At 40.8% G+C, this 27908-nt stretch overlaps 1 protein-coding gene across 1 annotated transcript in view; it reads right to left on the bottom strand.

The window, feature by feature from the left end:
• Nucleotides 1-19879, bottom strand: part of RFX4 (regulatory factor X4) — a 73250-nt gene extending 53371 nt beyond the window's left edge. Inside the window, exons 1-3 of the mRNA XM_054988943.1 lie at nt 19798-19879; nt 12505-12565; nt 7378-7501 (exon numbers count right to left, since the gene is read on the bottom strand). Of these exons, the coding sequence (XP_054844918.1) occupies nt 7378-7443 (66 nt within the window). The 5' untranslated portion in view covers nt 7444-7501; nt 12505-12565; nt 19798-19879. The remainder of the gene's footprint in view (nt 1-7377; nt 7502-12504; nt 12566-19797) is intronic.
• Between the last annotated feature and the right edge of the window lie 8029 nt (nt 19880-27908).

Below are 27908 nucleotides of genomic sequence, written 5' to 3'. Positions count from 1 at the left end.
ACAAAATAAAACATCCTTGTTTACTCTGACTTGCTTCCATAACAATGAGAAAAAGAACAATTTTTAAAAAGATGTTTAGACCCATTTGAAACAATGGAATAGGTAAAACCTATCTGTGTGCCCTGGACTGTACTGCTAAGGCCTTTCCAGATGATGAAAAGGCTTGGATCCCTTTTAACATGCTACACTTCTGCTAGTCAAAACCCTGCCCCAGTAATAGCATAGCCTGTTCTCATATAATAAATAGGAAAATAACCTGTTGCTGTAGAAAAATAGCCATATGTGTACCAGAGAACAGCATTCTAAAGAACTAAAAAACATTTTTCAAAGAAAGAGGTAGAAAGTTCACACAATGGCAGGGCATTGCTGTGAAGGTTTAATTATAACAGTGAAAGCCTTGCTGGATCAGACCACAGATGCATCTAGTCCAGCATATTCCACCACCATCCCTGCAAAAGAAACTAGCCAGATACCTCTAAGATGTTCACAAATAGGGCATGAAGGCAATAACCCTTATCTGTTGTACCCATCACCTGTACCTGGAAAATCAAGTATGGCCAATAGTCACTGATACACTTTTCCTCCATGAATCTGTCTAATCCGCCTTTAAAGCCATCTAAGCCAGCGGAATCATCACATCATATTGACTTGCAACAAATTTCATACATTAATTGGGTTAAGTATATATTGTGCTCAAATTTGTGACTTAGTTTTTTTAAAAAGAACTTCTGTAGCACAACCAGAGACCACTTGTCTAAATAAAGGAACAAGCTATAAAAATGTTATGGACAGAAGATGGGAGTTATGTTACTTATCGTCAGGGCTTTTTTTCAGGGGGAACAGAGTTCCAGAACCTCTTGAAAAAGGTCACATGGCTGGTGGCCCCACCCCCTGATCTCCAGGCAGAGCGGAGCGGAGGGCAATCTAAACTCCCCTCTGTCCGGAGATCAGGGGGCAGGGCCACCAGCCACGTGACCATTTTCTCTGAGGGCAACCCACCGAGTTCCACCACCTCTTTCCCCAGAAAAAAAGCCCTGCTTATCGTTAATGACAATGCTGGCACTATCTGGTAATGGGATGTCCATGCTGCTCACTCGTCTATGTTCTGTATAATGCTCATAATTAAAATGTGCTCGTGGACTTGCTGTCAAGCACAAGCCTTTTGGAAAATGGTGCAGAAAACACTGTTATTATATTGCATTGCGCTGTCACTGTGTAATCCACCTTGGATCTCAGTGAGAAAGACAGACTATAAACAAACAGACAATATTGGAGATATGGAAGTCAGGATATTCTTAAACTAGATTTTTTAATTAACTTAAGTAGTGATGATGATTCAAGTACTACATCACCAACTGATATTACACTTGTTGGCTGTAGCTAGAATAGTATTTTCATACTACTGGAAATCTCAGTCCCTGCCTAGCAAGAAATATTTTTTTAAAAAAAACGTGGGATACCATGAAAATAATAGAATTAACAGACTTGCAGCTCTCTAAAAACATAAGGTATTTAGATGTAACTTGGTGGACACTGTTTTGTTGCCCAGAAAAGGAACTGTCTAGCAAATGAATAAACAGGACCTATTGTATTGTATGTTTGTATATTTGTTTTTCTGTATATAGTATTTAGTATTTATAGATTGGATCCAGACACCTTTTATACTGGTGAAATGGGGTGAAGAGATCTCCTTTGATCACAAGGAAGTCTATGCTGGGCATCATGGGACCCAGATGGACAAAAGCACTGTGTGATGGGGGAAATTAGCTAAGATTGAAGAAGCAAGTTGGCTGGATCCAACCCTATATTTTGTAATACTATGTAATAATTTTTTAAAAAGAAATTGTGAGCTGGAGAACGAAATTTTATAGTTTGAAAAAAGCAACATCCTTGCAATTGGCTTGACAAAACTGGGCCTGCTTCAACAAAGGAGTAGTTCCAGAAAAATCCCCAAAGTCCACAAGGTACCTCTACCCGTTACTAGTAACACACAAACAGGGAGCCTCTAGAGTTAGACTTTTAGAGCTATTGCTGATGTTTTTGCATGATAGCCTCCAAAGCAGCAAATGGAACAGGGATTCCACGCACACCCTGCAATGTATGATCAAAATTCTGATTTAGAATGTCTGGCACCCACAATTGGCTTGAATGGAACTTCATTTAGTTAGTATTACATAAACTGTTGCCTTACAAACTATATGTTGCAAAAAAACAGAATAAGGAAGAATTACATATGTAAATTACATATGATATATAAGTAAATATATATACAATATGTAAATGACATATACTATTTGTTGGAAACTAAAAGTTCTTCTAGCTCTTTTAAAAAAACGTAACCTTCTTAAAGTTGTAGATTATTCCAAATAAATACACAGAAAGGCTTTTTTTTCTGCTAGCAGTTAAAAACTGGAGCAATTGGACAAGAAAAAGCTCCCTCTGTGTTTTACACAATGGAAAACTGATTTGAAGGTGATTCTTTGCCTCAAATGTAGGTATATAACAATAACATCATGGGGGGTCTCATGTTTGTCTTCAGTGGTTTGCCAAGAGCACTTGCTCTTTTTACAAGCAAAGCATTTTTCTCCTTTAGCTTCCACAGCTGGCCAATTCAGTTCAATTTGATCTCAGCTTCAAATTGTGCCCCTTTTTCCTCATGGCAGTTTAGGATCTTCATCTGTATTAAAATGCTTGAACCTAATTGACTAACTCTTGGAAGTACTGGAATTGTTAGGGAACCTTCACAACTAGAAAAATGAAATTTGGTACACTTGTAGCTCAAGACACAGATTACTAGAAAAGCCTGAAAGCTAGACATTTACAATAAAAACTGTGACATAAAGAAGTATAACCCATAGTAACAGCCAGCACCCCAGTATAGGGCTGAGCCAAGCAAAACATGGGTCAGTTTGCAGACACTTAAAACAATGTAGAACTGGAAAAGGAAGGATTTGTAATAGTAGCCAGAAATGTTCCATGCAGAAAAGAACTGCAAGGGGATTTTCCTTCACATCTTTGACTTACTCCCTGTGTGGCACAGAGCAGGTTGCAGTTGCAGCCACGAACATGTCTAAAAACAGAATGTCTATGAGAAAGAAGAGAAGGGTATAGGGTTTCCCCCTTATATTGTAACAACCTTTGGTCTGGTCGATGTGGATATTTCCAAGTGTTAGCCAGGAATATATTTAGGTTTAAAATCTATGGTTGCCAATGTGATACTTGGATAGTTCCAAAATAAAGAGCTGGCGGTTTCCTCACTGCCTTAAAATTGCGGCAGGCTCCTGGAACACTGGCAGCTTCTTCGGGCGATATGAGCTGAAAAAATGCCCCACATCTGTTTTAAAGAAAACATCGCGCGAATAAGCCACTAGCGTTTCAGGAGCCTGCCGCTTTTTTAAGGTAGTATGGAAATGGTCTCACATATGGTAAATCACATGTCAGAATGTAACATCATTGTAACGTAATAAAGTTGCTTTATGGTCCACAGCTTATTTTCCATGAGTATTTCTAATGATACTAAACAAAGAACAGTGCCTTGGAATAATGAACAAATGGCAAGTCTACTAAAGACTATACATTATATGTAGTAAACAGTAATAAAGCTGTTGAGATCTTCATAGACAAAAATAAGAAAAGTGTTTGAGACTAGTTTATGAAGAACATAACAATAATGACTTTTCTCCTGTAGCACTCTTGCCTGTGAAGACCTAATAAACAACACAAAATCATAATAAGGCCCCAAACTAATAGCATAACCCAGCAATGCCTTGGGAAACAGAAAATACACTGGGAGAGAGAGAAAGCAGTGACAAAGATTCTGAAGGGGCACAGTCTGTCATATATAAAACTTCTGGAACAAAAGCATCTCTATATTTTTGATGAGTGAGTGCTTCTATCCTAACATAATTAACAACAATTTCAATAAAACTTACATAAAAGTAAGTACATTTTGCAGCCTTAATTAGCCTTTCATCTGTGTTGAGAACAATAATTATGAGTCCTCTTAATGCATTTTGTAGAAGATAGCTGAGCAGGCGGAAAAGTTCCCCTTTAAGTAACAGCTGCATGAAAAAAATTCCACAAGAGGAGCTTTTCCTAGCATATAGGTGTAGTGATAGAAAGCCACAGCCATTCAATTTCTGCCTGGCATGCAGCTGTTTCCAATAGGGTTGCCAGGTCCTCCCAATCTAAAAACAGTGGGGGGGGGGCCTGAGGGCAAAGGTACTTACATGTGTGAGGTCACAAAGCGTGCATCTCTAGCCAATAATATTGCTGGTATAACCTGAAAATGATGTGTCATACCAGGAGTGATTCATTAAAACTTGGCACCAAATATAGTATTTTGTGGCCAAGTTTTACTGAAAAGATTCTGGTGTGTCCCTGACCTACATCCTAGACTGCCTCCCTCCATTTCTCCTCTGTTTCCCATCTGCTAGCCAGGTGAGCAGCAGGGAGAGGTGCCTGGGGCTGCCATCCTTTGTTGGTAATGCAAGAACCTTGGCAGAAACAGGCAGCAACTGCTTCAGAAATGGTTGGTTCTGTAAATCAGTTCAAATTTTATTTTTTTAAAAAAATTCTATGCAGCCTTTCCACCCCAATAGGGTCCCCAAGGTGGTGAACATCAAAACATTTCAACATGAAAACACTATTTAAAATAAGAGCATATATAAAATATTTAAACAGGTTAGTAGAACACATAAACACACCTAACAATCAGGGCTGAGGGCCAATAACAGTTAGTGAGGCAACATCAAACCAAACAAAAAAGTCTTCACTCACAGGCAGAAGACAACAACAGAGGGAGACAATCTCCCTGGGGAAGGGAGTTCCAAAGTTTTGGCACAATGACCAAGAAGGCCCTTTCTTGCCACCTATGTAGCCTCAGATGGCAGGGCACCCAAAGCAGGGCCTCCAAAGATGATCCAACTGGTCAGGTAGGTTCATATGGGAGTAAGAATTGTTCCTTTATTACAACCAAAGAGATATAAACCACACGTGTGGATGATTCAGTTACCATATGCAGTTGGTAGAGATGTCAGATTATCAACATTTTTTTTCAGTCCACGCAACTTCCTTTTTCTGTAGGTGTCATGTATGCCAGTATCCATGCCATTGTTGTGTTATATGCCATTATCGTGTTCTGCAAGCATCCATGCCATTATGGTATTCTGCATTTTATACTGAGAGTGATATAAGCATCCATGCCATCGTGTTGTGCATCTTACACTATATCTTAAACTCATACTGATATAATGCCAAAGTTCGATACTGTATCTTATGCATTTTATATAAGTCATCTGAAGGTGTCTAGATTGCTAATACTAATTTCTAGAGGAGCAAGTGGCCTCTTTATTATCTCTAAGAAATATGCACTTTCGCTTCTGAGTGGCCTTGGGCCAAAGCTGCAGCTGTGTACTGAAATGTATCTTTTCACAGGAGGGAATGATTCTACTCTGTACTTTGTCTAGACTAAACTACTTTGTTCCCATGTAACTTTTGGGGTTTTGTGCCTGAATGCAAAGGGGTGGGAGAACGTCCCCCTCAGTAGTCCTATTGTTTGACTAATTACTTCTGCCAACTTCTACCTATGAGTGCATACCTGAACTGAATAGATCTCTAAATAAAGTTTCTTCAACCAATGCACCTGCTTGCTTGCTGTGAGGGATCTGGGGATCTAACTGCCAGGGAATGACACCCTAGGACGGACAGTAAAGCTGCCACTTCCTGCGGCATATCCCTGCTTCAGTCAGCATTCATCCAGGCAGTGTTTTTTCGCGTATTCTCTCCCTTATGAAGACAATTTTTGTCTATTCTTTCTTCATCCCTTTATAAGAGGCACCAATTTCTGCCCATATATCTATGATTAGTGAACGTTCTACTTCCCCATTATTCCACCCAAATTATTCTCTGAAATGAAACCCAAAAGCAATTTTCTGCTTCTATTTTCTATTGTCTATTTTCTATATTCTATTTCTATTTCTGGTGGGTGCTGGTTGGTCTTAACTAAGCCTTTAGCACTTTATATTTTTATAATTAACCCCTTGATATTTTAAAGAAAATTTCCCTTTCAAGCTTCCTCTCAACTATAGAAAAACCTATAAATTTTCAAAAGGAAGTTTAATATAAGCTTCTTGGTGAAAGAGCAGGATATAAGAGATAAATAAATGGCAATTATGTTCAGGAAAAGAGAAAATTGTACTATACTGTTTGATTCTTTATATACCTCACCCATCACTGGGGGTAACATGATAAAAGAAGCAACAATAAATGCTGTGAGAACAAAATAGTGACAACAAAATACTGTAGACTGTGTTATGTGCAGTCAAGTCGCCTCTGACCTATGGCGATCCTATGAAGAAAAGACCTCCAAAAGGTCCTATCATCAACAGACTTGCTCAGATTCTGCAAACTGGAGGACGTAGTTTCTTTTATTGAGGCATGCCATCTCGTTTTAGGTCTCCATCTTTTCATACTGCCTTCCACTTTTCCTAGCATCATTGACTTTTTCAGAGAATCTTTTCTTCTCATGATGTGATCAAAGTACGATAGCCTTAGTTTTGTCATTTTAGCTTTTAGGGAGAATTCAGACTTGATTTGATGTAGTACCCACTTATTTGGGGGTTTTTTTGGCCATTTTGGTATCTGCAAAACTCTCCTCCAGCACCACATTTTAAAGGAATCAGTTTTCTTCTTGTCAGCTTTCTTCACTGTCCAACTTTCACATCCATACATAGTAATGGGGGAATACCATAGTTTGGATTATCTTGATCTTGGTTCCCAGAGAGACATCTTTAAGAATCTTATCTAGCTCCCTCACAGCTGCTCTTCCAGGTCTCAGTCTTCTTCTGATTTCTTCATTGCAGTCTCCCTTTCTATTCCTTGGATATTCCTGAGCCAAGGAATAGAAAATCTTGAACAATTTCAACTTCCTTATTGTCAACTTTTGTGAGTTATGACTCATGAAAGCTCGTACTCTACCACAAATTTTGTTAGTCTTATAGGTGCTACTGAACTCTTGCTCTTTTCTATTGGAATAAAGGACCTACCCTCTCTATGGCACTCCATTGACATTAAAGTTGAATTATATCACTAACTCTTAAACAAATCCATCCAGATGTTTTTTGTCTCCTCCCTTCCTTCTCCCAATACTTTCGGAAACTGAAGCCTGTAATTGTCCAGTCAAGAGACTGCCTCCCAGTAAAAGTGCAAAAAGAATTTCCTTCACAGTTTTTTCCCTAAGTGCACAAATGTAGCTTCTTCAGATTGCAACCAATGTTTTGTGAAGGAGATGCTATTGCCAGTGTCATTATCTTTCAAATCCCCCCAAATGCAATTGAATGAAGTTTCATAGCAAGACGTTACTGGTTTCATACTCACCTTTCCAAAGCTGGCAGCATTAACAGGTTGTGTGTCATTTTTCTCACAGAAGTCCAAATAGTGCATGTAAAGGGCACTTCGAGGGATGCAAACTCCTTCTGCAATCTCATAGTTCTCCTCCAACCTTGAAAATGATAACCAAATAAAGGAAACTACATATGTGTTGGCTGTCCTAGATACAGTGTCCAGATCTGTAAAAATTAATGACTACCTATCATGTCTCAATTTTATCTTTTTCTTAAAATGTAACCACATTATCTATGTACATATTTCATACACATCATCTACATGTTTCTGTCAGTGCTAGGATAGTACATTCCATGTGCCATCTTGCAATCACATGCCTGTATAATTTTCACGTGTCTTACATTATCGGTTCATTATTTAAGGGCTCTGATCTGCCAATCTGCTCCTGAGCCCAATTCAAGGTGTCGGTTCTCACCTTTAAACCCCTACATGGCTTGGGACCAGAGAATATGAAGGACCAGCTTCTCCCATACATTCCTAGATAGGAGTTAGGATCACAGGGAGAGGCCCTGTGTTCAGTTGGTGGGTACACAAGAGAGGGCCTTTTCAATAGCAACCCCACAATTATGGATCAATATCTCCAGGGACGTGCTCCTGGCCTTCTCACTCTTGATCTTTAAGAAGCAGCTGAAGACACTTTTATTTAGAGCTGCATTCAATTAATTTTACTATTTATTAAAATTTTATATAGTGATTGAGGTTTTTATGTATTTTTATGTTTGCTGTAAGCAAACATAAAAGATAGAAAGGCAGCTAACAAATATTTTATATAATATATAAAATTTGCTCAGAACAGTTGCTCAAAATAACTTTATTGAGCTGATGCCTGAAAACATATTCTGCTTATTGCTGTTTATTCCTACCCAGTAGGCACGAAGGTATCTTGGAGGACCATGTTTATATATTTTTTCCACCTTGTTAGGTATTTTCCTTACTATACAATTTATGATGTTGTTTATATCTGTAAAGTATTTTAATAAGATATTTGATGAGATGAATAGAATCAGTTTGTTAGGGCAACATCTATTTTCCCTTTCTTTGTAAAGGAATATTACTGCAGCATCTTTCCTCAAACTCATGGATCTCAACAAAACCTCTTTTCAAAGACCAGACTTTGCTTGTATGCTATAGCTGCTAATTGGCATGTCAGTTTCCCTGAACAAGACAGGATAGAAAGAAAGGCTGTTAATTATATCTCTTCATCATATCTGATGAATTTTTCTCTGCTTTTCTTCTCTTTCACACAGAGTCATTAGTCTGACTCTGAACAATATTCCATTATATCTGAACTTTTTTAATGATCAGAAATCCCATCTTGCACAATGTCTTTCATTTTCTTGCCTTTTTAAAAAAAATCATATTTTGAATTCAGCTCTAGCCTACCGTACTGTGTGTAAAATAATGAGCTCAGACTACCACCACTATCAGATGGAGATAGTTTTAAAAGAATGCCCTCATAAAGCAATGTGAACTTCAGTATATAACAATAAAATCTTCAATGTGACTTGCAATATTGCTGAATGTCTTGTAATATTTTCAATATTGAAGATTTTTTTAAACACATTGGAAATAATAGCAGTTCATTTTCTACTAATTTCTCTGTCAAAGTCAGAGCTGTATCTCTTGTGTCACCCCCCCCCCAATCAAATGCATCCTTCTATAGCCTGGCATGAGGGCCCACAAGAGCCTTGATGAAAAGCTCCTGTATTTGTTGCCAACATAAAACTGCAAAGGAAATAATAGAAAGATTATCACTTGGTAGGCGACAATGCACTACAGCTGATGAGAGGCTTACTTGATCACAAGTTAGGCAGCCTAGACTTCAGCCCAATCTAAATAAGCAACAGAATGAGATGGCAGAATGGGCTGTACCACTTCAGATTGTAGGTGAGGAAAATTAAAAAAATAGTGCTCTTTATTTTAAGGAAAATAAAAATTTGCATATCAGAAGGAAAGGTTCTGACTCAGCTTTTTGTTTGCTCTGCTAGTTTACAGGAAATTATTCGTGTAACCCTGAAAAAAATGTAACCCATCACCTATAGTCTGAAGTGGTGCTGTCCATTCTACTACCTCAGCACTCTGCCATCTCATTACCACTTCAGTCGGCTGCATGCCTAGACCAAGCCTTAGATTTAAAAGGAAGACATTTTCCCTTCAGAATGTCTGCATGTGGCAGATTCATATATTGTCTACTTCAGTTCAGTTGCAGTCAATTTCAAAAGGTGATGGGTATGCAAGACTACTTGCACACAGTGACCATGTTATTTATATAGTATAATCTGGTTTCTCTGTGTGTCCCAAATCCAGTTCTTTCCCGATTTTGACAAGTCTTCCAAGAATCAGTAAAACAAAAAGGGGATTAAGCATCATGGCAGGGGCAAGAAGCACATAGTTCCTTCATATGGGAGCTGTTGGTTCCACTAAAGCTGATAAAAGTTTAGTCCTCTCCCATAAGACTGGGCAGATAACACAGTACAAAGAAGCTCTTTAATCCCTTGCTTAAGCACTAGGCTATATTCCTATCTTCTTCCCAGGGCCACAAAAAATATCAGCACAGTGGCACCAGTGCTGGTGGAAAATCTTTACCTTCCTATTCTACTTACAAGACTCAAGTCTGCAGAACTGGTCAGAAGAACTGGGTTTGTCGGGAAGGAGCCATGACCATGATTCAACCAATCAGAGGGAGGCTCTGCTCCTTGCCTACCCTTTTGCCTCCCTCTGATTGGTTGAATCATGACCTGACACTAACAACAGGGTCTGTTTAAGCTTCAATGCTTTTATCTGTTTGCCACAAGAGAAACATGTCCAATAAAAATTGTTTCTTCATTCCTCTCACATTGACCTGCTTATGCGTATTGCATATTCTAAAATCATTAGAATACTTACATATGATAAAATGGAAACTATAGCACTAGTAACTTTTTTATGATTTAGTTGGCAAGAAGTGTTTAAGACGGACACTGATCATATCAGAATATTGATCGTATCAGAACAACAAATGTTCTTTCAGAATATATTAGCTGAAATGTATTTGTTGAAACAAAACACATCCTGTTCATGGAAAAAAATGTGTTTATATACCTGACACCTCAAAAATATCAGAAGACAGAAAAATCAATCTAGTTCCAAATCTGACTTCATGCAGGACAATGCTTAAGATGATAGGGCTTTGCTGTAAGAAACAGGGTTATAGACTTTTCTACTGGGTACTGCCTGAGGATGTAGATATGTTCTTACGGGTAGTTTCTGCGTCATTAAAGATATCATGTTTAATTACTTATGCTTCGTTTCAGAAATGTCATCTTTGTTCTCGGATTTATGCTTGTTTTTAGATTTCTGCAACTCATAACCTATTGTATGTGTTCATTGAACAACCAAGCTGTTGATCATATTCTTGTTCATTGGATGTTCTAGCTGTTATATTGACTTGCACTGTAATTGCACTGTTATTATATTGACTTGACTTGTAATCTGCCTTGGGTCTCACTGAGAAAAATGGACTCTAAATAAATAAAAAATACTCAATGAGAAAGGTGGACCATTAAACAGACATGAAGGAAGGAAGGAAGGAAGGAAGGAAGGAAGGAAGGAAGGAAGGAAGGAAGGAAGGAAGGAAGGAAGGAAGGAAGGAAGGAAGGAAGGAAGAAAGAAAGAAAGAAAGAAAGAAAGAAAGAAAGAAAGAAAGAAAGAAAGAAAGAAAGAAAGAAAGAAAGAAAGAAAGAAAGAAGTTCCTATTTAAGCACAGGAGTTCTCATAGTGTTTCTAATTTCAGTAAAAATAATTTTATGGTATATGTGATCAGCAGATCACTTTATGTCTGCCTGAATGGAATGGAATGAAATGGAATGGAGCAGCCAGGGATAAACAAAATGGTTGACTATTATCCTCAAAGCTATTATCTGCAATAATGTCGAATGAAAGCTGCGAATTCTTGTGCAAAAAGCTGTATCAGAGGTGGGGGGGAGGCTACGTGTGACAAATATATACACAGGAAACACAGAATAAAGATCAGAAAGCAGTTGCATTGGCAAGGGAAATGGATTGGCTAATATATGGCTCTTTCATATATCAAAGGTCTGAGATATGATGGCAAATATGCTGGCATTCCCACAGAGCTCAGTATCCCAAGGGCTTAGGGATTTACTAACCTCTATGAATGAGGATGCTGGAAAAGTGTTTAAATGAATATTGCTGCCAGTATTTGCTTGTTTTCTTTTGGGAGCAAATACGTGATCTAATTAGCTGTGACTTTTTGGCTCACAATCTACAAGCCCATGCAAATGTGAGAAAGATGGAACAGGTCTCCTTCTCCAGCGTTGAAACAGGGAATTGGACACACTAGCTGGAAAGGAAAATCAAGTTTAACCAACCAAACCAAACTCTGATTTGACAGCTAGGAAAATATAATATTTTAAGTGATGAAAGATATGTGGATTCCCTAAAAACTTAACATTGGTGCAATATTCCTTGCACAATTAAATAATTATATGGAAACACTCTGTGAGTATGGCCCTGATTTAAAGGCTCTTGCATTTATGTGTATGAAATATAGCTTAGTAAAATAGAAGGTGGCTTGAAGCTTATTCACTCTCTGAACCCCTCTTGGAGTTAGCAGCATGGAATTTCTTTTATTCAGCATTTATCAGTGAAGTCCTAAGCAGAGTTACTCTAGTATAACTCTGCTTAGGATTTCACTATTCAGCAAAGTTTCTTTTATTCAATATATTTCTGCACTTTTAGTACTGGTTTTTCTAGTAATGGGAAGAAGCAAGAGCTTATGTTCATCCAAAGCTTGGTTTCTGTGATTTTAGCAGGAATTGCCATAAATACTAGTAATTTGTTTTAAAAACTAAGCCAAAACCATAGTCTCAGAAGCAGAATAGTGCTCCCAGACATTCTGCATTTTCCTTCATTTATAGATTATACTCACCAACTGATTATAGGGCATTAATATAGTTCAGTGATCCAAAGCACTCTGGCACTACTAAAACAATTCTCATATTTCTCAGTTATTTTTGCTGCTTTCAGTCCACACATGGGTAGCTTGATCATTTTAAAGGATTACATTGTTTTCTTTTTTTAAAAAAAGGGGAATCTTACCATTGCAGAGTAGCTGGAGTGGAATGTGGCTTGGATGCTCTGTTATTCTCTTTTTCTTCATCTGTTGAGGAAAAAAAACAACATAAAGGGACAATGCTTGCAGCTAGATCTCCTTGGCACTGACAAGGGGATGAAGGAATAATTTGATGAATAAAATTCTCAAACTTCCCAGGATAAGTTCTGTGAATATACAAAGTACAAACAGAGGAACTGTAAATCAGCATATAATTTATTTAATGACAAACCATGGGCTGTGCAATATCACCAAGCGAGCAGTGGTGCTATGTTTGTTGTGCAAGCCATTAAGAAAGAGAGGCCTACACATCAATAGAGTTCAGTGGATGGAGTCATCATCCAGATCTGGGTTTTTAAAAGGAGTATCTTCTTGTTATTTGGGAGAATAATGTGTGATATGGTGTTACAGAAGAAATATACAGGGGAAACCTGGCAGGATTGAAGAGAGGTAGAAGGAGGCAGATGTGCCTAGATGGGTTCAACCCCTTGCCAGAAGGGCTAAGGATGAGGCACGCCCTCTCTAATATTGGGTTGGGTCAGAAACTGAAGTCTTTTTTTTTTTAGTAATGCAGCCTTTCCTCTTCTAGAGGTTATTTCTTTCTTTCATTTATATCCATCATTCTCCCCTACAGGGACCCAAAATGACACATAATTTTCCTCTCCTCCATCTTATCCTCACAACAACCTGGTGAAGTAAGTTAGGCTTCCATGTCAGAGCAAGCGCTATTAAACCTGATTATCTAATCTGATCTGCAAAGCAAAGTCAGTCCTCTTCAACACAACAAAAGTAGACTTGAAAACTGGGCAACAATGGTGATATTACCTGCTTCTGAAGTATACCAATTCACTGCCATTGAAGAGAGACATGTAGTTTCAGTTGCCTGAGGCTTTGTCATTAATTTTTATTAAACTGGAGTTATCTAGCTAAAATTCTTCACACAGGCCAGTGCCTTCAAATTAGCTTAGCCTACCTAGGACTGATGAGCCAATGATTTCACAAAGGATAGTGAGTTGACATCAGCTTAACTAACATGAGGTAAAATTTATCAGTCTGCCTCAGACACATTGACATTATCCAAGCAATCCAGATGGCTAAATCAGTGGCCATATATTGCTTGTGGCTACACAACAACCAAAGTAGAAGACCAAAAAGCAAAGATATTCAAAAGAGTTCAAATTGAATGTCATATAAACTCAGCAACCCACTTAGATATCTAGATGACAAACTAAAAAGTAGGCAAGCTAAACCAATAATATCAGAGGCCAAGCAGTAGCACCCGCTCAACAAGCCAAAAACACCTGGGCAGTGATTCTCAAGTAGTTCAGCATTCGTTTGAGATGTAGGATGCTCATATGGCTTAACTGAAAGCCACTCTAAATAAACAGCAAAAATGTGTAGAGGGACCAAAAGGACAAAACACAACAAGCAATGGAAGATGATATTCTGGTTAGTAACATGAGAGACTTCACTGGCACTACTTCAGAATTCTCATATATGCCTCACTTGGTTCCTTGTGGCAACTTCCACATGTGAATGAGCCATCACCAACCAACCAACCAACAAAAAAAATAACTTTCATATACTTTCGTATCTCCTTAATACATACATCTCAATACATACATTTAGCAATGCATTGTTAATTGATAAGAAATCAGGTGAGCCCTGGATAGATGACAGATGTAGGCAGCAACCAGCGCATCGAGTGAGTTCTGCCCTCACCTATGAACAGTTGCTTAAACATCATCATGGGGCCCCACAATCATACAAACTACACACACAGGCTCTGCCACCATGATCAGGACAGGGTGGGGGAGAGGGGAGAATGTGTTTGGTTATGAGTAGGGGCAGGGCCAGTGTTATTGCTCCTGCTCCATCTCTTCCAGCACTGGCTTCTGGCTAGAAATGTCATCTGAACAAGTGAGCTGTGGCTCACAAAAGCTCAGACTCTATCACAAATTTTGTTAGTCTTTAGGTGCTACTGGATTCTTGTTCTTTTCTACTATATAGGGTTGTTTGTGATGTTCATGCTTATGAGAACTGATCTTTAGGATTGCTGCCAAAAACGAGGGTGGGGAATGGACAATTTGGAAATCTCATTCCATGCTACAAATCTCACCCTCCAGAATTCTCTAAACTTCCTGGGACTTACAGAACCATCCTAAGTAGGTCTAATGAGGCTTACTCCCAGGAAAGTGTTCTTAGGATTTATGAAACCACTTATCTCCTTTTCCAAGCCATTCCTAATATGTCATGTTAAATTGCTTATTTTTTGTTTCAGCATTGTTTCAGCTCTGTGTAAGATTTCTGCTTGTTTTCAAATTTCTTGCAATCCATACTTTATTATATTGCTTAATGAATGTCCCAGCCATTGATCGTATTGATTTACACTGTGTAATCTGCCTTGAATTTCAGTGAGAAAGGCAGTGTATAAATAACATATGCAAATAAATAAATCTTCTTTTCCCTAACCCATTGCTTTTCCCATTCCAAAACCATGCATCCTCCCTTTCTTTTTTTCTCCTCTCCCAAAGAAACATACTTCCTTCTTTAAGCACCATCAGACTCAACCCCCACTCCCCGAAAATTCACTGGCTAGAACATTTCTAGGAATTCCTTGCTCATAAATCCAGAAGCCAACCTTCTTTGGACTACTGCTGACCCATCATATATGAAAGTCTATTCTCCGCACCCACACAGATACTAGCTAGAAAAATTTCAACTGTAACCTGTTGTCTACCTGTACGGGTGGTTTTAGGTGAGTCTCTGAGTTTTAACAGAGTGCAAATAGCCTTCCAATATTCTAATTTTTATCTGTGGAATGAGATGTCACTTCTGTCTGGGGTCCGAGGCTCAAGCCCCAGAATTGCCAGGAAGAGGAGGCAGGAGATGGTCGGGAGCCAGTTGCTCATCTGCCCCTGACAGCGTCACGGAGACTCACTGGGCGGAGGAACAGAATGAGGCTGCCACTGTGGAAGGTAGAGGGGTGGCGGAAGAGGGCAACGCCATGGCTGGCCTGCTGCCAAAGAGACCACCCAGCAGCTGGCACACCTCTCAGGAGCAGCCTCTGGCTCCAGAGACCCACCCCTCCCAGTAGCCAGGGGAAGGGAAGAGACATCTAAGTTGCAGCGGGTCAGGAGGGGCAGGTGGAAGCCAGCCAGCCCTACTCTCCAATGGGATGATAGGAGTGCAGGCAAGGTGAGAGAGAACAGCCAAACCCAGGAGGAGGCCCAGGAGCCAAGGCAGCCACCTGTCAAGCCCGAGAGAACAGGTTGCCGCGTGGATAGGGGAAGGATGGGAGGCTCGGGTGGGTGTCCCTCCCCAGAGGCCCCATAAAAAGGCAAGAGAAGAGAAAAGTGGGATGGGAAGTTGAGAAGCGGAGAGTGAGAGGAGGAGAGTGCATAGTCGAGAGAGCAAGAGTGAGAGAAAGTGGAGGTGGAGGAGGAAGAGAAGGATGCAGAGTATGGAAGGGAATTGGAGCAAGGGCATGAGGCATGCAGGGTGTGGAGATGGACGAGAGGGTGCGAGGGTGACATATACCCCCCCGGTCGTGGACCTGAAGCCGGCAGCCAATCTAGAGTTTCTCTGGATTCCTGTGTCAGGCGTTAGGACACTAAGTGCAGCAGTGTCTCGATTGTAGCTGAGAAAAGCCGCCTTCAGGACACCCCCATCAGGCGCTAGGCTGCCAACACAGTGGCGCCCAAGTCATCACAGCTTTGGGCAAACCAGCCTCGGGAGCTAGTGTGGTATACTAGTGAGAATGTCAGACTAGGGGATTCGGTTTCGTTTTCTCGGCCATGTCGGATGCTCCTCTTTGCAGGTCCGAGAGGAAGCGCCCGAGCAGCCTGACCGGGCGGCTGATCTGCAAAGATTAGCCCCCAGGACTCCCAGGGAGGGAGTCAGGGTCCGGGACGCTGTGGGAAGAGCCCTCTGGCAAATCGATGCAGGGGGTAAATTGCCCGTTTGTCCCCATGGAGGCCGGCAGACGTGCGCGGCACCTTGCGTGCTGCCAGGCCACGGAAAACGGCAAAGAACAGGACTAGGCGGAAGCCTGTAAGTAAGCGAATCCCTTCTGTTATTACAAGCGTATGCGAAGGAGTGGTGGGATCTGAAGTTAAGAAGACTCGGATTTCTTCCCCCTCGCTGAGTTTCAGAAGGTTGGCGGTCCCCCCCCCCAAAATGGCAGCGAAAAAGCAGAGTCCCGTTTTGGGCAAGTCAATCTCGGCTGCCCTGCAGGGAAAAGGGGAGTCGCTCGAGGATTTGGTGAAAAGGTCGGTCATCGAAGCCATAAAACCCTTTGTTGACAAGCTGAATGAAACAGATCAAAGGGTGGGCTTAATTGAGAGCGATGTGAAAGCCATTAAGGAAGTAGCGGGGGGGGCAGAGAAGTCTGCTCGGGAAAATGCGTCACTCGTGAGAGCAACGAACAAGGAGCTAAAGCTGGTGGAAAACCAGCTGATCGGGCTGCAAGTGGAACGAACACAGACTATTTTGCGTCTCCAGAATGTTAAAGAGGAGGAAAACAAGGATTCAAGGGAGCTTGCCTCGGAATTATTGGCGACACCCGCGAGGGCAACTAAGGAAGAGGTAAAAAGCACCATTTTGGAAGTCCGTCGGGCTTCTTCAAAATATGCAATGAAGCGGCAGCTGCCTCGCGAGATTTTTATTGAGTTTTCACCTAGGAGGGTACGGGACACTATCCTATTTAATTCATATAATGCGGATTTGGACTTTCTGGGAAACAAAGTCCAGATACTGAAGGACGTTCCATTTCTAGTTCGGAAAAGAAGATTTAAATATAAAAAGCTCGCAGCTCTCCTGAGGGAACGAGGGATAAAGTATAAATGGCTATTTCCGGAAGGAATTTGGTTCAATTATAAAGATCAAGCTTACAAGATAAATTCAGAAGATCAGCTAAGGGATTTTGTGGACAAAAATCAAGAATTTGGGCAAGACACCAAGCAAAAAGAAGAAGATCTGAAGCCTGAAGGGAGGGGGGAGGCAACGAGTGCAGTGGCTGCAGCTGCTCAGAGAGAACTGCGTCCGAGGCCTAGGGGGGGAAGAAAATTTAATTTGGGCTGTAATTTGTATTTTGTAAGGTCAACCACTCCATCATTACTTTATGAAGGTTTAAATTTTTTAACTATGGCAGTATGAAGGGAAAACATTGTAGTGTAGTGTTTATTGTTTGTATGTTACCTCCCCCCCTTTCCCAGCCCCCCTTCCCTTTTTCTTTCTTCTTTTCCCTTTCCCCTTCCCTTGTACTTTTGTAGTTTTTTTTTTCTGTAGGTTTCTGTCTTAGATATTGAAAAATAAAAAAAAATTCAAAAAAAAAAAAGAGAATGTCAGACTAGGATCATGGATTTGAATCCTCACTCTGCTATGTAAGCTTGTTGGATGTGCTTGGACCAGTCACAAACAGCCTAACCTACCTCACAGGGTTGTGAGGATAAAATGAAGAAGATGAGAATGTTGTAAGTTAATTTGGGTCCCCATTGTGGAGAAAAGTGGGGTATAAAATATATAAGTAAGTGAGTGAGGGAGGGAGTAAATAAATAAATAAAATTGTATTGTTAAGTAGGCTGGTTTCTCGTCTTCTCTTTTAATCTTTACCTGATGCTCAGTTGATCTTAATATTCCATCCATTCTGGAACATTTCTTTCCTTATTGGCTGGTGTAGGGGAGTATTATGTGAGGCTCATTTACAAAACCATATTTTTCTGTATACCTGGGGATTTCCATGAATAGGTAAATGCCCCTGCTTTTTACTGGATGGACTGTTCTTGCTGCTTTTGTAATCCTAATGGGAACCACCCACTTTACTTTTAGATATAATGGCAAGTTGGGACTCACAAGAAAATGTTGCGGATTCTCCTAGCAGCCCCTCTCAGCCTTGGGGATACATAAAAAGCAAGGATTTGCCACCCTCAAAAAGACCAACGAAACATCATGGCAAACTTGCCCACACTATCACACAGAGTTTGTTTTTACATTTATATCCTATCTTTCATCCAACCATATTGCTCATAATTACAGTAAAAGCAAACAATAAAGCAGCATAATGATAATCTTAAATCAACACTAAAATGAATACAAAGCCAGCCAGGTCTTCTTTTCATCATTTCCATAGTCCTAAAGGAATAGCTGATTAGAAAGATGCTTACTAAAAATAGGCCAAACAGGCTTTCCTAGGAAGAAAATTCCACAAGGAAGGCCCCACCACTGAGAACACCCTGATCATAGACACCGGCGTTGCTTCTGTTTCAAAGAATGTTGATTTTACATATAAGTACACACTGCTGATAAATAATTTTAAATTATAGACAGCAAGCATTGTGTAGTGGTTAGAGTGTTGGACTAGGATCTGGGAGAACCAGGTTGGAATCCTCACTCTGCCATGGAAGCTTCCTGGGTGACCCTGAGCCAGTCACATACTCTCTCAGCGTAACCTACTCACAGGGCTGTTGTAGGGATAAAATGGAGGAGAGAAGTATTATGTAAGCTGCCTTAGGTCCTGGTTGGGGAGAAAAGTGGGGTATAAATAAATCAAAATAAAATAAAATTTGAACAAGTACACTAAAGTCATTGCCAGGATGTCTGCAGGTTTGGATCATGATCAGAAAGCATTCCGCTTTGAATTCTATTGTTACCATAAAGTAAATACTTTTGAAACTTCTTGGTTTTTCACTGAGCTTTCATGTAGGTCCTGTGTGTGGGGGAAACAATTATATTCCAATACCTCTAAGCTTGCTGCTATACTTAAAGCATAATTATCTACAGTAATTATAAAATGCAACAGCCTTAAAGATATCCTGTGTATTTCCAGTCATGGATAGTGGCTCTTCTTAACAAGTAAAAACCACATACTTCCTCCACTGTCATCCTAACTGCACGCAAGGGCTTAACACCATGATCTCACTAAGAAACTTCTTTGTCCTCTATATTGTACACCGAACGTATAGGTCTCAAAACAGCGCACACTGCCTTGTGAATACTGCTCCAAAGAAAAGGCATTCTTTTACTATCTCACAAAAAGAAATTATGAAGAATGGAAAATCAAGGGTGGAGCCAGGATCTAGCCTCTAATGTATGCTATCACATTTAATTCTTTAATGGCCACTTTATTTTGCAACAAATAGGAAACTTAAGTAAGCATGTCAGTCTATTATTAAAATACAACTGCAGTGTAATACCTTTTATTAGGCTGGACTAAGGTAGTACTTTCCAGAAGCACAAAAGTTTATGAATCTCCATTGAAAATGAAAATGGCATATACTTACTTTCGTCATTAGAAACGTTTCCCAGAGAAGTGTGACTGGAATAACGCTTGTTTTCACTTTCACTGAGACATCTTTCAATCCAACTCTCTATAGAAAAACAAAGATTTTTTTAAAAAAATTAAGAAATATTTCTACCTTAGCAATAATGTTAATCACAAATCTAAAGTTAAGATAACCTGGGATCAAGTCCTGCCTCTGCTCCTAAAGTGGTCAAGAAGGACAGCCCCCACACTTCTAGCTCATCACAGTGTATTTTTAAATACATCTTGAGTGTCAGTGAGAGAAGTATTAATGAAGTTAATAATAATAATCTTGGGAAAGTTACTTGTTCTTAGCTTCAGTTTCTCCTCCATAAAGTAGTAGTAATAGTTACAAGCATCGCAACATTGTTGTGAAGGTCATCACAATGAAAAGAAGATGGGTTAGTAAGAATCAGCAGAAACCTACAGAATTGCTATGCCAGTTTGTGTATGTGAAAATTCCGTTTTCTGGTTTGGATAAATATTAGCCAAGCTTTTTCTCAAAAAAAAAAAAGAGAGAGAGAAGAGAAAAGAAAAGAAAAAACTTTCTGGGCGTGTGTGTGTTTCCTTTCAGCACTGAATACATAAAAAATCACTTGGAACTGATTGACACATTCATAGAAGTATCACATTCTTTGGATACATAAATGCTGACACACAGCACACAGCAGGACAAACTCAAGTTTGATGCTCCCTCCTGCTTCCCTCCTGACCTCACATGCCCTAGCAGGGACTGAAGACTTCTTCATTCATTACAAACTGCTATTTGTTATGACGGCTGAATCTAGTGCTTTAACAACTTGGGGCTTGTTGCTTGCATATAAGCCAGGCAAGAATTCTGGCTTGTAGGTAAGAAACAAACTGCCATTTGTTAAGGCACCTGATTCAGACGTTAAAACAAATTTAATTTCAATACAGTCTTGACAGAGTATTTGAGGGAAAGGGGAAAAGCAGTGTGCAAGTTTCAAGCCTTCCAGTCTTGTTCTTGTTATGGACAAACCATGGAATGATCATGGTGTATGAATGCAGGCTATGACACCATAATTACTAGAAAAGACTAAAACATGGAATATTTGTACTTCTCTCAGTTCAAATGAGATATAATAAAGAGTATTTCAACATGGTTAAAAATATTCAGTACTAACCAGAAAGCCTGAAGTCATCAGATACATGACACACTGATAACTATGATCTGAAAATGGAACTTTTTACACTCTAGTGATCAAATATAACTCATAACAGGCCAGCAACCCAGTGTAAAGCAAACCAAACTACCCACAGGATAGGCTGTTGAGATACATGAATTCTTTTCCCCCTTCACATTTATTAATCAGACTTGGAACAAAGTGTATAAGCAAGAATAATGTGTCTATGATTATGTATGTATTTAATCATTTATATATCACCTTTTACATGATGTAATGGCCAGTTCTAACGAGGGCTTAACACAAGTAGAGCCTGCTGGATCAGACAAGTGGTCCATCCAGTCCAGCATGTCTTGTGACAACATGGGATCTCCCCACATCCACACCAAAACTAAGGACTGGTACTTGTAGGACAATAACACCAGCTGTTATGTCTGTCATCCCAGTTTCCTCATGTCCTCACTTCCAGTTGTCTTGCTTACTCTCCCTCCCTTGGCACTCTTTCTGCTCAAGAGAACACCCCCCCCTCCAGTTCTTATATATTTCATATTTTCCCTAAATACCAGCCCAAGTACATTCTTGTGTATACACAGACTTAGGATCCCAAAGACCAAGATCAGGGAGGTAACTGTATGAAAGCCACACGTGCATTTTCCCCCAGGAGGTAACAAGAAGATATTGATGAGATGTGGTTCCCTTGTTTGTCACCAGAATCCAGTACTCAGAGATATATACTCCCTCTGTATATAGGCATTCCATTTAGTCATCATGGCTAAAAACGATTGACAAACAATTCTGCATGAATTTGTCTAACCTTTTAAAAATGCTATCCATATGGGAGGCTATCATTATATCCTATATTAATTAATATATTACGTGAGGCATACCGACCATCATTAAATATGCTGTCTTCCAAACAATATAAATGTAAACTGGATGACTGCCAAGAAAACAGGCAGAAATCCCAATCATCATTGTTCTATAGACTTTCAGTCACTGTCAAAGGAGTATGGTGGTAGTATGGATTCGATAAGCATAGCTGTTAGTGCTTCTAGAGGTCATCCTCTAGATTCTTGAAATAAAACATGTTTGATGTAGTGGTTAAGAGCGCAGGACTCTAATCTGGAGAGCCGGGTTTGATTCTCCACTCCTCCACTTGAAGCCAGCTGGGTGACCTTGGGCTAGTCACGGCTCTCTGGAGCTCTCTTTCTGGAGCTCTCTCAGCCCCACCCACCTCACAGGGTGTTTTGTTGTGGGGATAATAATAGCATACTTTGTAAACCACTCTGAGTGGGCATTAAGTTGTCCTGAAGGGCGGTATATAAATCGAATGTTGTTATTATTATTATTAAAATTTTACTCTCCTTGCAAATCTATTTAAAATTGAAAAATCATCTTAAATTAGTCCTATGATGGCTTCCATTCCCAAAGCATTATAGAAATCATCAAGCTTGTAAAATGCTTCTGAAATTATATTAGGATTGTATATATTTCAGTAGGAAGTAAGTCCTTCGGAATTCCAAGAGTCTTACCCTCAAGACATCTTGCATAAGATCACAAGCTAACAGCCCAATCCTATGCATGATTGTTCACTGATGTTAATGGGATTTACCCCCAGATAAGTACAACCAGGTCTGCAGCACTAACAATCTAAATGTATGCATGTGTATTTGGAATAAAGTCGCATTGATTAACGGAATTTACTCCCAGGTAAGTGCATAGGATTGCAGCCTTGATCATTCAGTGTTCCACCCCATGGAAGACCTTTGATTTGTAGGATTTCTGTAATGATGGAATTAGCAGGAGGGTGATTGAACAGGAACCCAGCCCCATCTTGCTTGTTTTATATAGGTTATCTAACTTCTTTGAGATCACCAGCGGAGTTGACCAAACCTTTTTTGTGACATCTATCACTCCCTACATAATCGGGAACGCGCCACTGGGCCTGTTTCCTCGGAGTGGAGAACCTTGAAGACTGGATCTGATGAAGTCAGAGCTGAACAAGTTACTTCAATTTCCAACGACCTTGCCATTCTGACTAGTTGTTCAGAGAAGAGGCAAAAGTCTTCAGTGGGAGATACAGCAGAGTCCTCTGTGATACTGTCATGTCTGTGCCCCATCCATGTCATTGTTTGAGGCTGATCTGTTATTCTGAACCAGTGTTTAATGCTGTACTTTGATGCCATATTGCCAATGCCATAACTAGTTTGCTTTCACAGGCTTACTGAAGCTGCAGGTGCCTTATCTAACGTCTTTGGGAGCTCTCAGTGCTTCTGACCTTGTACACTGCTCGCTCCCATGAATTACTGTGTTTCAACTTTAATCTCCCGCTTTCTCAGTGTCTAGACTTGATAGTTAAAATATGTGAGGAGTTCTCAGGACGGGTTCGCACCAAAGTTATGTTTGCTGATGGGAGGGGGGGAAAGGAGTAATTGTGTTCTTTAAGAGGAATGGTTTTTCCACATGTTGCCATTCCTGTCAACCTGTTCTTGCTGCTTAGTTGCTTACCTTGCTTCTGAGTAATCCTATGGACATATCTGTGAAAATGATCTGATTCCTGAATAAAACCTTTTAACCAAGAGCCTGGATTCTTGCTGTAATGGTACAGGGGTCTATTTGCCATAGCCTGTCATCCATAGTCTGACAGATACACTCAGGAAGGGATGGCTCGGATGCCAAGACAGAACCAGAGTTGGAACTGGAATTGGGATGCGTTGGTGGATGAAGTGTTAGCTCCGCAGACTTGGTGTCTTCAGGAACTGTTGGAGGAAACGAGGGTGGCTTCGTCTTCGCAACTGAAGGATGAGGCTCCGGAGGATAGTAGTCATTATGGAGGTAGTTGCCATCCTCCAGGTGGTGGCTGGAGATCTCCCAGAATTACAAGTGATCTCCAGGCCACAGAGATCAGCTCCCCTGGAGAAAATGGCTGCTTTGGAGAGTAGATTCTATGGCATTATACCCCATCGAGGACCCTCCTCTCTCCAAACTCCATTCTTTCCAGGCTCCACCCCCCAAAAAATCTCCAGGAATTTCCCAATCTGGACATGGCAACCCTACGTGCAGGTAGTAACGAGGCGGAGGATAGAGACCCGGAGATCCTTCCATGCCGTAGGCATAGTAACGGTAAGGAGACTCATAAGAGTATGGAACCCATGGGCATCTGTGATTTCTAACCACCTCTAGACAACTCTCAGTGTCAGCTGGAACCAAAGAAGCCACTTCCTTCTGTGCAGGTCGCACTGGAGAAGGTGGTAGTGGGGATGCTACTCCTAGATCCATGAGGTCTGGAATCTCACTCTCTAAAACTGCAGGAACCAAAGCCGATGGGTGTCTAGGAGTTGGTGACAGAGTTCTCGGAACTGCAGGTGGGCTCCAGAGTGGTGGGCCCCTCTGCTTGCGTCTCTCTTCACTATGGTAAATAAGACTGGCCAGATGCCTGGACCAATGCGATAATTGTTCCCATTTATAAAAAGGGTTGTAATCTTAACCCCTCTAACTTCAGACCAATCAGCCTTCTATCTGTTATTGGGAAACTATACGCCAAATTCTTGCAAATTAAGCTCAGCACTTGGATGTCATCTAGCAAAATATTAGGTCCAGAACAGGTGGGGTTTTGTCAGGGGAAGTCAGCTTTGGATAATTGTTTAGTCCTCGCTCATTTGATTAATAAATACACGAGTACATTGCCTTTCTAGACCTTAAGAGAGCTTTTGACTCTGGTACATTTCGCACTCGTTTTTTAGAGCGCGTTTGTACCTGTTCCACATCCCATGTTTACAAGGTTTTCACACTTAAAAGCAGTCATGGGACGCAGTCTCGCTTTTTGTCCGCTGTATCCCCGATTTTTCCCCCTGCGGACATACCCCGATGTTTTTTTAAGTTCACTGCCGACTGGCAGCTGGCCCGCATTTTGCTAATGTGAACACTTTTGCCTCCTTTTTGCTTCTCTTCTCCCCCCTCTCCTTTTCCCTGGGAGCTGATTGGTTTGTGCAGAATTAACCACTCCCACCCTCCTCAGCTCTCTGAACTCCTTGTCCACCATTTTTTTTAGTAAAGCGAGATGAGGGTCATAAGGCTGCTTCTTCGTTGGTTTCCTTCCTCCTGGTATGCATGCTGTTTTATTTTTTTTCAAAAGCCAGGAATGATTCCTAAGCTTGCTGCTAATTCCCTGCTAGCTTTAAAATCAAGGAAAGTGTTAAATAGCTGCTTTCTCCTTCCTCCCTTAGGGTATGCACACACATTCTTTTTTTTTTAAAGACAAGAATGGGTTGCAACGTTGTAATGTTCCTGCACTTTCTTCCTGGCTTTAAAAGCCAGGAAAGGATTAAACGGCTGCTTTTCCCTCCCTCCCAGGCATGTTTCAGACTTTGCCAAAGAGGGGGGAAAAACCCAAGCATTTTGCACAGCCCTTTGGAAACAAGCCTCTGCTTCCTGGGAGGAGATTAATCGGCAGCATTTTAACCCTTTCCTGGCTTGATTTAAAAAAATGAGAGTGGTATATGTTTTCCTCCAGAACTCTGCCACCAATTGCCTCTCCGGTGGGCAGGGGACAGCCCAATCAACAAAAAGGGGGGAAGGGTTCCAACATTGCAACGTTACTACGCATGCTCAATTTTTTTAAAAAAAGTGTGACGTGAATTGCAAGGCCCCAAAAGCCCAAAATTGCACTGAGGTTTTGAAATGAAGCACAGACACCAAATCGAAATTGCAGTGGACAGTGTGAAATGAACAGGTGCAATGCCAAAGCCACTGCGATCGGGGCGAATGCTCATAAATGGCGGTTTAAACCGTAAGTGCGAAAAGGGCCTCTGTCTCAAGAGAACTTCTCTGGGCAAAGCTCAAGGGGATGTCACTAGATAAGAGGTTATTATCTCTCATTGAAAGACTTTATTCATCAATGTCTTGCCAGGTCAGGTGTTCTCCCTTTGGGAGACTCTCACTCAGGATCTTTCTTAAGAAGGGGGTTAAGCAGGGGTGCATTTTAGCCCCCCCCCATTTGTTTAATCTTTTTAAAAATGATCTTGCCCCTTTTTTGTCACTGGTTGATGGTCACAGTCCTAGACTTGGCTCCGTTTCTATCCCTTTGTTATTATATGCAGATGATGCAGTTCTTCTGTCTTCTTCCCGTGTTGGATTGAATCGTTTATTGAACCATTGCCTTGAATACTGTGTGACCAACAGACTGGAGTTGAACTATGAAAAATCTAAGGTATTGGTTCTTCCCAACTCCCGGAAACTGTATAACTGGATTGTCAATGGTAATAGACTTGAACAAGTTAAGCACTTTAAATACCTGGGTGTCTATTTCCAATCTAATGCTACTGGGATCTTAATGCAGCCAAAGTTAATGCCGCAGCAATATCTCGCTTTTATTTTTCTTGGCTCCCAATTTACGTAGAGCTTTTTCTCTGGTCAGATTTAATGTTCTTCCTTCAGCCTAGGCACATGAGGCATTTCTTGTGCCCATTAGATTGGGCCATCTTGCATCCATGCTTAAGGCACTTCTTGAAGAGTGCCTTCAAAGTCATCTTCTTCTTCTCGCTTTCTTTCTTCTTGCTTCGATTCCAGGAGGAGCTTGAAGCATGTCCTTCTTCAGCGGCGGCTAAAGAAGAACTAAGGGAGGGATCTGCTCACCCTGCCTTTTATAGCTGTGCCCACTCAAAAAGCACGCGAAAAGGCCAGGCAAGCATCTCACGCCTTTTGCAGCTTTGATACGTCCACTGCTGGCCTGTGCATGCGCAGTTCCTATGTGGGACTGCACAGAAGACACGATGCTGAACTGATATGACAAGAAACAGCAAAATAGAAAGCATTGGGCTTGCCAAGTTCCCATTGAGATCAAGGGATTCCCTACCTCCAGCAGGCCCTTTTCATCACAGCACAGTTGCATGGAGGGAGTGGGGTTGCCAACCTCCTGGTGGAGTCTGAAGATCTCCCAGAATCACAACTGATCTCCAGACTACAGATATTAGTTCTCCTGGAGAAAATGACTGCTTTGGAGAGTTCATGTACGGTATTATACCCCGCTGAGGTCCCTCCCTTTCCTAGATATAACCCTCTCCAGGGCTCCACCCCTAACTGTCCAGGAACTTCCCAACCCAGAACTGGCAATGCTAGGAAGGGAAAAAATAGAGGGGGAGAAAGGGGGGGGATCAGCATCATCCCAGTGTGCTGATGTCACTTCCAACACAAACAGAAGTGATGATAGCGTGTCACTAGCAAAGTCATTACATCACCAGCAAGGTTTCCCCCCCACCATAGTGAGTCTCCTGCCACTTGCCAGCCTTGTGCTGCCAATGCTAGACATCTTGCATGAGTTCAGCAGCTTATTGTTTGCATTCCCCTCCTTTACACATTAAAAGCAGCACAAAGAATTTCTTGTATCTTGCAAAGAAGACTTCTCTGAATGGAAGAGAGACAATGAAAGAGAATTCACTTCTTTTGTGCTGTAGAAATGAAGCTCAGATCTTCAAAATACTATTGCTTTTTCACCAGCTGTCTGACCTAGTTCACACAAACAGCAGTGGATGAAGGGTAAACCTGGTTCTGGATTAAGGTGGACTCTATGGCATACCTCTATGGACTCTATACCCTAACCCTTCCCCAAACTCTCCCCAGGGTCCACCCTCAAACCTCCAACTTGCAGTTGCCAAACCTATTCTGGACTGCGCCTCTTCAGAAAGCTACACAGATTTACCTCTCTATCATTATACCTAATTCTAAACAATGGCCCATCTACACAGATAGGATGTGTTTTTCTTCAAGCCTTTGGGATACCCAGAATTTGCAGGAAAATATGAAATGTTAAAAAAAATGTAAGCTTAAAACACCATAAAACCATAAAAGTAATCTTTTCTTTAGGAGAAAAACAGCACCAAAATCTCAACAGAATACACTGAGAGATTTATTATTTATTCATTAATCTTCTATCCTAACCTCCCTGGAA

The sequence above is a fragment of the Eublepharis macularius genome, chromosome 9 (genome assembly GCF_028583425.1).
Source record: "Eublepharis macularius isolate TG4126 chromosome 9, MPM_Emac_v1.0, whole genome shotgun sequence".
In the NCBI taxonomy this organism is placed as follows: domain Eukaryota; kingdom Metazoa; phylum Chordata; class Lepidosauria; order Squamata; family Eublepharidae; genus Eublepharis; species Eublepharis macularius.
This window is presented reverse-complemented; position numbering and strand designations above follow the sequence as displayed.